The sequence below is a fragment of the Meleagris gallopavo genome, chromosome 19 (genome assembly GCF_000146605.3).
Source record: "Meleagris gallopavo isolate NT-WF06-2002-E0010 breed Aviagen turkey brand Nicholas breeding stock chromosome 19, Turkey_5.1, whole genome shotgun sequence".
Lineage (NCBI taxonomy): Eukaryota > Metazoa > Chordata > Aves > Galliformes > Phasianidae > Meleagris > Meleagris gallopavo.
In genome coordinates, this window is record NC_015029.2 from 9,619,769 (window position 1) to 9,633,200 (window position 13,432).

General features: G+C 49.0%; 1 protein-coding gene across 1 annotated transcript in view; it reads left to right on the forward strand.

Moving 5' to 3' along the window:
* The first annotated feature begins 7 nt into the window (after positions 1 to 7).
* Positions 8 to 13,432, forward strand: part of PBX3 (PBX homeobox 3) — a 35,911-nt gene continuing 22,486 nt past the window's right edge. Inside the window, exon 1 of the mRNA XM_010721078.3 lies at positions 8 to 184. Within this exon, the coding sequence (XP_010719380.1) occupies positions 127 to 184 (58 nt within the window). The 5' untranslated portion in view covers positions 8 to 126. The remainder of the gene's footprint in view (positions 185 to 13,432) is intronic.

Here is a 13,432-nt window from a genome sequence, read left to right on the forward strand (position 1 = left end):
GGCGGCTCTGAGTTCGGCGGATCGGCCTGGCGGCACGCGGAGCCCCGGCTCCTCCTGCGGGTGCGTCGTGTTTGTGCGGCGCGGAACGAAGGGCGGTGTGCGAGCCGGGCGCTGCCGGATGCCCTGATGGCGGTGTTGTGTGCGGTCAGGAGGGAAACGCTAACGGCGGTGTCGAACGCTGCAGGTGAGACCTTCGGTCCTTCTGAGGGAAAAGGCGGCTCTCCTAAGGTTGCGTCGCGATGGAACGGGTCGGGGCTCCTTTCGGCAGCGTGTGGAGGTTTCTTTTAAAGTTCGGGACTTGCTGTCGTCTCCATATATCTTCAGGACTTTCAGACGCTTTAAACTGCGGTTGAAATTTAAAAGTGACTTTTTTATTCATATCCTGACATAATTTTCCTTGGAATGATTTATATTTCAATAATAGTTTAAATTATGTTTTGCATTCTGCACTTTGGTGTCACGCAGGAGGTGTCATCACAAGATAAACTTTCACATCTGAGAGTCAATAAATTGTGCTTAAGTAGTCTAATGAAAATATTGTAAATGAGTCCGTGGAGTTACACCCATAGAGGTACGTGGCACAGGTACACGTGCACGCTTAACAAAGGGCTGTGTTTGATCGTGCGGTGTCATTGGCTCTGACACCGTTGCGTGGTGCCAGTTTACGGTGATACGAGTCCTATAACACTATATCATGCTTTTATCCACTAAATAAAAACCTGCCCTATGTTTTATTACAAAGTAGGTGGCCTGGAGGAAAAATATATGTATTCTTTCCTTTTGGAATAAAATATGCATTTGGGCTTCTCATTTCATCTCCAATCTGTGTTATTCCTTAAAAATGCAGAACTGCCTGAAGTCCTCTTTAATATTTAATTCAACAACTTTTTAATCTGTCATTATGCTGTGATGAAGTAAGCATCAAGTGTCGCTGAAAAAGATTAAATTATACTTGGAAATAGGAATTGAAATGATTTAGGGTTGGAGGCTGAATATTTGCTTTGCACAAGTAATAATCGTAGGAGCTTGGGTGAAGCACGGGTTTGGATCGGGCTGTAATGCCTCTGCTGATCCTCTCTCCCTGGTGGCTGCCCCTTGATTTACTCTGGCACTGCCAAGCTTTATTTGATTTAAATGGAGGTAGGAAGTGGAGATTCCACACCACGATTCATTAATTACTCTCTGCTACTCCTTACACTGATTTTCTTTTTCTCTGTAAACATCATAAACTCCGATTCAGGCAACCCAACGGATAGCTGCTCCCAGCAACCCTATAAGTTCTTGTTAACACGCTTATCTTAAAGTGGAGAAGCAGGAATAATTAATATCTACCTCCGGAAGAATGGATGATACGAAACAGTGGAACACTTGTTCCTGTCCGTTCATGAGGGATGCCCCGTGTAGCGGGAGGACTTGTGCCAACGTCATCGGATTGCTTAACTCCTGCTCTCACTCTCCCTTTCTGAAGTCACCTTTGAATTGCTTTGCCGGAGTTCAGGAGAGAAAGGGAAGTGCAGCGCCATGCGGCGACCGCGGGGCTGCTGGAGACCCCTGTGCAAAACGTGCCCTGCGTGAGGTCAGACTGCGCCGCTTGTGGCCTCGCGCTGAAGAAGAGCTGACTCGGAGCAGTTCGCTGTGCGCTGCGGGGAGAAGAGCCGGATGGGGCTGTCGTGGGAACTCCTCCCAGGCCGCCTGTATCAGACGCAGGATGTGCCTCTGGATTTAGCCCGGAGGTTGGCAGCCTTTGCGGTTCAGCTCGAGAAATGGGGCCTCACGATTTGTTTGCAGTTCTTGCAAAATGACTCCTGCTCATGTAGCCCGTTTTGAAGAAAGAATCCTTTCTCCCTTATCCAATGCATTATTTACAATTATTTTCCTTCTTTGCAAAAATGCGAACATCTATATAAATAATTTATTACAGCTATTAATTGGGGAACGCGCAGTGTTTCCGTATAGCTGGAGTTCTGTCCTGGTGGCTCCGAGTGCTCCGGCAGCTCCTCGTCTGGCTCACAGCTGACCTTGTCCCATTTCCCCCCAGCAGAGGCTGCTCTCCCCGTGGCCAGGCACCTCGTGCCCTTTGGGTCCCCCCGCTCCCACAGCCCCATCAGCCCTGGCTCTCGCAGTGCTGCTGGCCCCACTGCAGGCTGCTGGCACCGCGGGCAGCACGGCTGGGCTGGCAGGGACAGAAGTTCCTTCTGGTCGAGGAAGATGTACAACTGCTGTCAGTGAACAAGCCTGATGTGTGTTGCTGTAGAGCTGAGCACCTTTTAACCTCTTCAGACCGTAAATTCTGAGCAGCTGATATTTGAGTGTAATTCCTCTCAAACTGGCATTATTATTTGATTGCAATGAATTACCTTTTAAAAAAAAATCCTAAGTATAAATCCACTTGACTGATCCTGCAAATTATTTATGATGTAGTGTTTTGGTCTAGGATAACCTTTTAAAATAAATCAGTTTTTCAATAATAGTTCAATGTTTGCCCACCTAATGGTGTTCCCATTAAGATCTGCATTTGTCACCAACCTGCCTTTTCAGCTCGTGCGGGAGACAAGTTACCACCCCTAAACCCACTATGCTTGTAGGGTAAAGTAAATGCATGTCTTTGTAGAAGAATAAATAAAAAGAGCAAGCTGAGTCAATAAGCGGGTTCAATTCATGCCTCTAGCAATGGCGGACAGCTCATTTTGTAGATGTGGGTGTTTTGTTTACATTTATAATGCAGCTTTATTTAATGCTGACAGATATAGCTTGTGGCAAATGATAGTCAGAATGTATGAGCAGTCATAATGCTTCTGTCTTCTTATAGTGTGCTGCTGAAAATAAGCAGTTCACCTCTGTTTTTATTGAGGAAAGGATATGAGACAGCTATAGCTTCGTGAGGCTATTTATTGAGTTGTTTTACTAGCTGTGAACATGCCGCTTTATAGCAGTTGTGAAAATGGACTTTGCTAGTGTGTGGGAAAGGAAATAACATTGCAGTATACAAGGGTAGTAAAAAAACCCTCTATAAATAATTTTTCAGACTGAAGAATATTCTCATTTAAACAGCTAGAGAGCCTGGTGATTTTTGCCAGATGCCAGCCTCTCCTGGAATGGTGCGGGGTTATGATTGCTCTATCAAATGCTATTAATATTTTAATGTAAAAGGATAAAATTTAGGTAAGTCCCATTGAGCTGAGGTGTTCAAAAGCTTTGTAGGGAAAGTTTGTGTGGTTGCTGGGTCCTGTATATTTGCAAACCCATCCATATTGAGTAGAGCACTGCGATCTTCAGATCCTCAGCTCTGGAAGGAAGGTGTCTGCTGCCTCGGCGAGGCGTGCAGAGCGCAGCTCCAATTTGGGCTTGACGTGGCTCGTGCTTTGTGCGGATTGCAGGCCGTGCGTGTCTCCCTGTGATGAATGCTCACATGCTGGTGATGCAGGCGAGCCATCTCTGTGCTCTGCTGATAATGGCAGGAGTGGGAACGGGGCTCAGAATCCAGGTGGTGCTGTGCGGCACCCGGCCCGGCTGCTGCCGTGGGGCTGTGGGGTGGCACCTATGGGTGCTGCTGGCGGAGCTGTGGCCCCGGCTGTGCCCATGGGTGCTGCGGTGGCACCGCCTGCCTCGTGGGGTTCTGAATCCAAAACGTGTAGGGTAGGTATTAAGGGTTAGACAGGATTTCGGGAGTTCGCTGCCTTTTCTATTTTTATTCACATGTTCAGCAGCAGCACGGAGGGACACAAATCATTTTCATGTATGCAAAAATAATTTCGAAAATGGTATTAGTCTCAGCAGGTGAGGCCTTTTGTTTCTTCCGTGCTTATGTACAAATTCCTAGGGAACACTAAATATTAAATTGAAATAACCCTCCCTTATTATTACACAGCTATGGATTCAATTTAATTCTCTTCAGATAAGGTTTTTCTGGACACATACTTGCAATTGCCTGTCCTGTAAATACGGCTCAGCCTGCAGCCAGCCGTTCGTCCTGCCTGCTTTTCTGTGGGAAAGGCACTGTCTTTATGCACTTTCAGATTTTTTGGATGTCGACACTTTCCACACTGTCATTATGTTTATGGATTGCAAGACTGCTATAAGGCGTCCCCCCTTCCCTCCTTACCTGGCCAGAGAAATGGATTCATCTCTCCACAAAGATATTTCTTTACTTCACCACCTGTTTTCAAGTCCCAGTTACCGAAGGAGAGGAAATAGAGAGCCCAGTCTGAGCCCGAAGGCGGTGCCGATGGAGCATCTCCAGCACCGATAGCACATGGGGCTAATGCTCACCGTGCAGGCTGACATGAGGGTGATTTTACCATGCCTGCCTTTTGTTGTGGCTGGCAAACAAGGTAGGTCTCTAAATTGCATCACTACCATTTGTATTTTGTAGCCTCCCAGATTCATGCATTTGGTGATGTTGTGTAGTGCCTTCTCATGGAGAGCACAAGGACTTTTAAAACCTTTGTTGTCCTTCCCTAACAAAATACCTCAGAAATTCAGAGGTGAGACGGTAATCATCCAAAGTTTTACATTTTTTTCTTTCCACTAAGAAATTAGTCTCATTTTTAGGAAAATAAATAGATAGTCTAGCTTGCCTAGTAAGACTGTCTCCACTGTGTTTAAGTAATAATCATTTATTGTTTAAATACAGTAGAGGCTGTAACAAAATGCTGTCAAGAGCCATCACACTCATTAACCTGCCAGCTAATTAGCCTCCTCCTGCCTGATTGCTGACAAGTTCTTCAATCTGAACCTATCGCTGTTGTGTCAGCACTGAAGCACCAAGCGAAGTGGAGGAGGGCTCCATTAGATGTTTGTGAACAAAGTCTGTGCATTAAAGGTTTGTTTTCTGCACTCCAACAAATGTTACAGCATTAATATTCTCAGCTATAATTAAATTGGAAACTCTTAATTATGATAATTAGCGCATTAACCATTTATTTCCTAGCATCACTCCCAGGCTAGGCTCAGGAACTCAAGACGAAGGCCAAGGCAATGCTCACTGCTTTTGGCGCTGCTGTGCATGCACGGGTTGGTGCTCTCCTTCCCTGGACGGGGCAGCAGAAGGAGATGCCAGAGAGACATGCAGCCAGACCTGGGGCCGGGTGCTGGGGAACACCTGTGGAAATGCAGTGAATGCAAATGTCCTCACACAGGCAGATTGAGTTGTAGGACAGTGCTTTGTGGGCTCTCAAAAGAGCGGAGTAGATTGCCCTTTCAGCAGCCTCCCCAAATCTGTAATCAGTAATTTTATCTCTTAGGGAATCCAGGAATTTTTCAGTCTCAGTTTATTGCCTTTGATCTTCTGTTCACATGACAGAACCAACCTGTGAATTGCCATGATGTGCATTAGTGTGCCAGCATTTGAGTGCTCCAGCGGCAGGGTGCACTCTGCTGGCAGTGCACTCCTCTCCCTTGTCTGGTGTCAGATCCAGTCTGGATTTTGCCTCATCCCTGCTCTGCTTACACTGCCATAGTGGGAATGTTTTGGAAATCAAAGCAAAGTCGGTGCTAAATGCTGAAGAGCCAGTGAGCAAAAGGCTGGTACTAATCTGAGCTAAATTGGAGGTGTAAAGATCAAGTGAATGTAAGACCAGCTCCCAGCACTGAGAGTAAATTAACCCAGCGAGGCCGGGCAGGAGGTTCTGATGAACCCAGTGCACCTGCAAATGATGCTGCGCATTTCTTTGCACGCAGAACGCGCCTGGCCAAAGCAAACATCTTTGCCTGCATCATGCAAGAGAGAACCTTTTCAATCAGCCCTGAAACCTGTCTCTAAGTGTATCACCTTAGTTAAGGTAAGGAAAATTCTGCCCTGATGTTTCTGGTTTACCACAGATTTTCAGGAGTAGAAATTCTTGCCACTTTCAAAGGGAGAGAAGGTGTTACCTTGATATTAGCGTTATTTTCCCTGCCTAGTGCTTAATAATTCTGTATGTATATAGCAAAAGGGAGATAACCCAAGGCAAATTTAATTTCAGATTGGGTTTTTGCTTAATGTATTATTCATAGTATTATTTATATCATCACTTAGACATATCCCTGGCAATAAACTGAAAACTTCACTTTAACAATAGCGGTCACCCCTGTTTGGGGGGCAGTGGTGGGCTGAAGCCTTTGGCTCCGCATCACCAGGCTGCTGGGATTTAATAAGGGATGTGGTGTGGGGGAGGGGTTCTTAATGAGGGGCTGAGAGGGGTGTTCTGCAGCTTTTTTTTTCCCCCCAACATTTTTGCTGCATGACCTGGTTTTGCATTTTTCTGCATCTCTGTTCATCTAATTAGGATGTTCTAAAAAGACCTGGACCACTTATTGTACAGAACTGTAGCCTGTGGGTGTTTAATAAGGAGCTTTCAGTGGTACATTTGCATCTTTTGCTTGGGGTCTGAATAGCGAATTACCTTAAAGATCATTAGAAGCGCTGCTGTATTGTTAAAATCAGGCCACGATATTCTAATGACAGTTTAAAACTTGAGGCATTCCCTGTAACGCAGTTCACCCCAGCGTAATTGCACGTTGCATGGATGACCCCGGTATAAACTGCTGCTTCCCCAGCATCTTCCGCAGCGCCTTGCTGCGGGCAGGTAGGTTTCCACCCAGACGCTCAGCCACCTAAGAAGTGCGACGGCGACAGCAATAACAATGAGCCTTTTGCTTGTCGTGTGCGCTCAAGTGTGCGGCTGTGACACGGTACCCAGAGAAGGGAAAGGCAGCGTGGAGCTGAGGCAGAAGGCTGTGGGAGCGTCCTACAGCCCGGTCCTGGGTGCTGGGCTGCCCGCCGGCCCCTGCCCACGCCCTCCGGCACGCAGCGCTCTTCCTGCCGGCTCCAGGCGGTTTCTGTCCCCACTCCTCACAACATTTTATGCAGGCGGTGGCTCTGTGGCTGCATGATCCTCATGGCACAACTTGCCCGTGAAGACTTTCACGCCAGCATTGCCAACCGAGTGAGAATGCCCCCGAGGGCTGCCCTCGCTCTTTGTTGCAGGCAGACGAGTGCTGGAGCTGTGTCTGTTACCGGAGGAGCGAGCACGTCATTTGGCATTTCCTAACTTTCTGGTTACTGTGTCCTAGCAACAAAAGTGTGTCCAGGAATCCCTCTGCTGGGCTGGTCATTCTGAGGGTGCACAACCAGCATGGCTCCTGGTGCACTGCCACAGGCCACCCATCTCTCTCTTTGAGTAGGAAAGCTTTATGTCCATGGTCAGCGATCATCTCTCCCCCAGCTGTGAGCGGGGCTCGAGGCTCCCTGTTATCCTTCGAAGGCCTGCGTGCTGCAGCCTGGGTGGTGCGGCCCCGGCCGGGCCCTGCCTGGGCAGTGCAGCCCCGTGCTGTCTGTTCTTCGCCCTTCTGCCAGCGCTGTCAGGTTGAATGTTGCAGAAACCGAAGCCCTTTGTCTTGAGGAAGCTGCTCTATTTGTTGCTGAGAGGGGTGGCTGGGCAGTGCCTGAGCACGCACTTTCCCTTGAATAAACAAACACAAGTGGGGGAAGCAGAGCTCTGGTAAAGTCCTGTGCCGAAGAATTGCACCCTGAGCAGAGGAGCGTGAGGTGCATGGGGTGCTCGCCCACTGAATGCCCTCTGATGCCTTTTAAGGTTAAACCTGCCAGGAGCAATCTGGTGGTTTGTTGGAGGAGCTGTTTGTGCAGAGAAGAATTTCTCTTTAAAAAATTCAGTGTAACCAGCATTATTTTTTTCCTCTGGGATCCCAGACAATGAATGCACAGGCCTGTTCATTAATATCAGTTGTCTTCTGCGGGGAGTATCCAGATTTGTCGTGCCAGGTTTTAAATTTTTAATGTATTACCAGTTCTTACGTGGAAGAGGCCTTTTCTTTGTTCTTTTCTGTACTAACACTGTTTTGTATTCAGCCTCGCTCTCGTCTGATACATCTCTTAGTGTCCCTTATAAAAGCTCTCCCCTGATCAGCGCCTGTTAGGTCTGACAAAGTCTCTGTGAGTTTCTGCGAGTGCTCGCTCCCGTGCTGTTCGTGCCCTGATTGCTGCCTGCAGATCACTGTGGCTGTGGCCGTGCTTGTGCTGTGGCTGCCCGCAGGGCCCGGGACCACGGTGTTCAGGTGGGCCGGCACCTCCCTGACTGCTGTCGATGTAGGAGCGCATTTGTGTTGGGCTGGGGCCGGGCCCTGGGTGCTGCTGGCTGGGGCACGGCCTGGCGCACAAGGTGCCAAGCTGGGCCAGGCTGTGTGCTCTGTGTGATGAACTGCAGCTCCTAAAAATCATGCTTGTAAACATAAATAATTAATCACATTATAGTTTTTATCATCCTTTTCCTTCCTAGCAGTATTAATAAGTAGCTCGTCTTACAGCAGCACCTGTTAAACCCTAAGCTGTCAGTCTTTATTTTCCCCAGAGAGCCAGAGAGAAATCTGTTATGCAATAATTTCTCCTTTACTTTGTGATGTGAATTCAGTGTGTTTTCCATTGATCTGTGTGTACACGGCACGTGAGATTTGTGTCCTGTGCCGGCTTGCTTCATGCACATGTTGGGTCTCTTGGAACCGGCGGCACGGCTGCCCGCAGCCGATGGCCCCTCTGGAGGCTCTGCCCTCGGCAGCTCGTGGTGCTGGAGGCACTGCCTGCTGGCACTTGAGGTGCTGCCTTTGCCCAATGCCACAGAGCCACGGGAGGAACCTACCTGGTACAAAACACCTGCACCCCCCGGAAAATTTGGCTCCCCTTACAAGTCACGATTTTCTGCTTTTATGGAGCAGATGAAGGACGAGGTGAGGATGCTGTGTGGCACGTGCTGGCTGCTCCCAACCTCTGTGCTGCTGGCTGCAGCTAGCGGTGACACCGCCAGGCAGTGCAGGCACAGTGGGACGAGACCTTGGCTGGAGCATGGCTGGAGCTGCTCTGCGCTCCATGGGGGAGAACCAGCGCATCAGCCCCCAGTGGCTCCTTGAGGAAGAGCACCCACATTTTTAGCATAGGCCTTACTTCCACTGAATTTCCCTCTCACCGTGGACGCGGGCTTTGAGGCTTTGTGCACGGTGGCATGGCGTGGTGCGAGGGGCCAGCAGTCCACAGTCCGGCTGTGTGTGGGCCTGGAGCTGCACCCCGGAGGGAGGGGAGGGTTCTCATGCACGGTGCACCTGTGCTGTGCTTGTCGCGTCCTGCACTGCTTAGGGTCCGCCGACGCCGTCCGGCTGGGGGCTGCACCTGTGCTGCTCCCCCATGGTGGCTGTGGGTGCCCAGCTCCGCTCGGTGCCGTAGCTCCACCTGCACCATCCCTCTCCTCTTCCTCAGTGTACAGCCTTGAAGTTCCAATTTAATACCCATGCAAAGAGGGCTGCAGTAAATCTTGTAGTCAGCATTAAATATTGTTTGTTTTAGCTGCCTTGCACTTCATGTTTCCCCTTTTAAGGGGAGAGCCATTACGAAAGGTTAGATTCACAGTTAGTGGCGCTTTAGCTCTCCCTTTTGAATCAGTGAGGTTGCCGTTTTATTGCTCTCTGACTTGCACTTCGGTGATGAGAGTAAACTAGCATCAGATTAAAGGTCAGCAAATCCCATCAAAGAGAGGAATATTAGGGGCACAGATAGTTGGAGAGGCAGCACACCACTGGGTATTGACAGGGTGATTCCAGGGTATCACTCAGCAGAATTATAGCTGCCCAGAGAGTCAGTACCGCTTTAATGAGCCTGTGTGAAGAGGAAGAGGGTGGATTTATGTAGTTCCTCATAATTTTCTGTAGAGACTGTTATTGCAGACATTCTGTAGAGTGTTCTGGTCTTTCATTTAATTCAAAGGTCCTGGAGCTTATCCGTCCAAAGATTCCTCTCTGTTAGCTGAAATCAAAGCTGATATCTCTGCCTTCTCCACCTGATGCGCCTGCTCTGCGAGGGGGTTCTCCTGGCAGGTTTGAAGCCTTCAGAGCTGTTGCCTGATTCTGGGGTCTCTCCAGCTGCCCTGGCTGCGTGTGTCACCTTCGGGCAGGTGGCTGAAATGGGCACGTTTGTTGCGTTCTCAAATGGTGTTAGAAAAAAAATGAGAACTTACAGTTTGTTCTGTGATGTCTAGTCTGGGAATCCTACATAGTTCCTGTCCCTATCAGATGTATTACATTTAGTGCATGTTTTGCATGAATGTCCGTGTGGTCTCTTTGTTTTGACGAAATGCAATTAAATAAAATGCCGACTGTTCAGAGGAGGAATGTGGCTCACACAGCCCCAGCAAATGGCAGCAAGGTGCACAGAGGCATGTAAAGCTCTGTGAGCAGGAGAACCAGGACAGGCAGCAAAGCTGGCAGCGCTGATTCCTGCTCCTTCCTCTCCCTTTATTGTCAGTGCTTCAAGCAACAGCTTATGCTGGGCAGTAACAAAAGAGTTCCAGACATGGTCCAAAACCAGTGCATGTTCTCTGAGCACAGAGCTGCTGTAGCACTTCTCTGTGTCTAGCTGCATTACAAGGCTCACTTGGTCTTTATACAGCTTTTGTTTACAGCTTGCTAAAAACAACAATTTATGAGCAACTTTACCAATCAGTTTAGAATCTGTTCAGCTTTATGACCCAGCGTAGATATCCATTGATGTGATTTGTTGCTAGGAAATTGTACCTATACAGTGCTTTGATCATATTTTTACATAAGCGCGCATTTTTGCAATGTTAAAGCAAGACCTCACTCTGCCTCTGTGCCGTGTGCTGGGCCGGGTGCCTGTGCTGTCCCACTGCTGCAGGGCACAGCACTGCCACGTCCCTGCTGCCGGCGCAGCCCCACACTGCCGTGGTGTGGGTTTCCCTGCGGAGGGGCTGCAGATCCGCACAGCTGGGAGCGCCCGGCCGGCAGCGCGGCCCTCTGCTGCAGCCCCCGGTGGAGCAGGGCCGTGTCCCCCATCACGGCTCAGTTAAACCTTTCTGCCCTGCTGCTAGCCCCGTGCCGTGCTGATGCTGTGCGTGGGATTCTGCTGCCCGCGGGGCCGCTGTGCTGAGCTATTGCCTCTGCCTGAGAACAGCCGCGTATCTGGAGCATTTGTGAGATGGAGGAATAAGATGGCTGCAGCAGCAGAGGAGAAAGAAGAGCAAAGAGCAGTCAGGTAAATCATCTGCGCCATGAAGGATCCTGACTGCCACGAGGGATTTATGAGTGAACTTTACGGAGCCCCATAAAGTCCATGGCTAAGCAAATCTGGTGTTTTTAACTGGAAGTGGGGTGCAGTATTTCGTTCCTGCTGGGGAAGATCAGTGCTCGAGATCTTTATGTGGTGCTGTGAGGAGCTCTCTGCATACAGCACCGCCTCTGACTGTTCAAAGCGTTTTCATGCATATGTAAGTAGAGCTTCATCCTTCTTGGACTGTAGAGACTGGGCAGTCCTTGACCAAGCATAACATGGACTGAGCGTTAGGATACGTGATTGTAGAGCCAGCACTATGAAAACAAGCGTGTTCTGGAAATGGTGTGAAGTCGGTGCAGCCAGGGTGCAGAGGACGGGTGGTTCCTCCGCGCTGTGCGGGGCTCTGCGCAGGGCTGTGCTGCTCCTCCGCCTCCCACCTGCCCTGCTGAGCTGCCATCGCACACCCGGCTCCCTGCAGCCGAGCGCCAGAGAGACCGAGAGCCCCGCACCGAGTGTGAGCCAGGGCTGAGGGAGGAAAACAGAACGATCCGAAAGGGAGATGGAAACACCGAGATGTGTAAAAAGTGAGGAGACAACGCAGTAAAACTGCACAAACTTAGACATAATTTACAGTGGGAAGTAAATGTAGCCAACATAAAATCTGTAGCAAGAACTCAATTTATAAAAATACCAGTTATTTCATATTTTCTATAAAAAGTTATTTCATATTTTCTATGAAAAGTACAGCACTGCGCTATAAATCTGATAAAAGTTGTAATCACACGAAAGATTTGTTTCTGTTGTGAGCGTTTTTTTTATTTCAAGGTTGTAAACTTTCATACTGATGATATTTAGGTTGGACACACAGTAGCTTGAAGGAATGTATATTACTGCATTTTCACGCGAAGGGTGTTCAAACATTATGGGGCTCACTTTCAGCTGCTGCACGCAGTGTTCTGTGTCCATCCATCTCGTTTAAGGTTATCGCACGATGACATCTGAGTGCCGGCGCTGCTGCGCGGTGGTGCTGAGCGCGGTGCGGGGCTGCGGGAGGCGCGGGGGGACCGGCTCAGCACCTGCTTTGAGCCACCCCCCGTCCCCGAGGGGCGCCTGCAGCCCCCGGAGCAGAGCGCAGGGCTGGGTGCTCTTGAGCGTTCCTTTCCTGGATCAGCTGGGCCAGCCTGACGTAGCAACCCGGAGGCTCTCGGCCCCGCCGTCTCATTCCTGGCTGACCTAATGGAGACACAGCTCCTGCCGGGCTGCTTTGCTTTTCCTTCGACAGCATCTACATAATGTTTCAGAATAAGGCTTCACATAAGTCGCTTTGTTTTTAATAGATTTTTGGGGGGCAAACTAATAAATTTCCTTTTAACTTTTCCCAGTGCCTGTAAGAGAAGCACAAGACCTCTATAAATCCAGCGTGCCTCGTTCTGATGTCTGAGGCCTGCATAGAGACAAAAGACACTAGTGATTTTTTATTAGCATCCACCCTGCTTTTTATTGAACCTTTAGCAAAGGTCATCCACCGATTTTTTTCACGGGTGAGAAAGAAAGTTGGGTTAGAAACAGGCATCCTGCCAGCAGCCTTATAATGAAGGGGAATGTAATAAAGGCAAGGATTGACAGTTTATGTGTTGGTAGTGAAGGAAATGGAGGTGTGGAAGAGCATTACAGGGAATCTTTCCAGTCATATCTTCAATTCAAACATCAGGGGAAATGCTTCAGAATCAGAGATTTATGAATTCGTAGTAAGCAGTTTCCCGGCATGTAAACAAATCTCGCCGGGCTGTTTTAGGAAGGTGAGTTTGGGCAGCGGAGTAATCATTTTTATTCTTCTGATTTTCCAAATAGAAATGGACATATATGATAAAAATGTCAGGCGCACTCTCCACGTCAGGCTCCTAACAGGATTACATGTCAGCTCTTAATGTCTCGCTCTGTTTTTCTTTGCCATGAATGGCTGCATTATTGCTCACAGGAACTTCACTGTAATATATGGTAAGAGACAAGTAGCTCTTTATGGCCAGTGATTATTCGGTTTGAATGAAACCTGTGATTTATGTCCATTTAACTGAAAAGCGTTGTAAATTCCCAGTGCTGCATTTTTCCTCAATAGAGAATGAGTCAAGCGAAAGTGACAACTAGGTTGGCGTGGAAATGTGCAGTGCATCGTCGTGTTATATTTAATATACCTGACATGAAAAACGTGCGCGCACCACACAGTCACCTTAAGCAGGAGTGAAGTGACATTAGCAGGGGCTGCAGCTGTGGGGCCCGGCCGGCAAAGGGGCTTCGTCCGAGCGGGCGGAGCAAAGCGGTGGCAGCTGCCCGGCACCTCGCGGCCGGAACGTGTGGGAGCCCCTCGGGGTTCCCGTCCCCCCT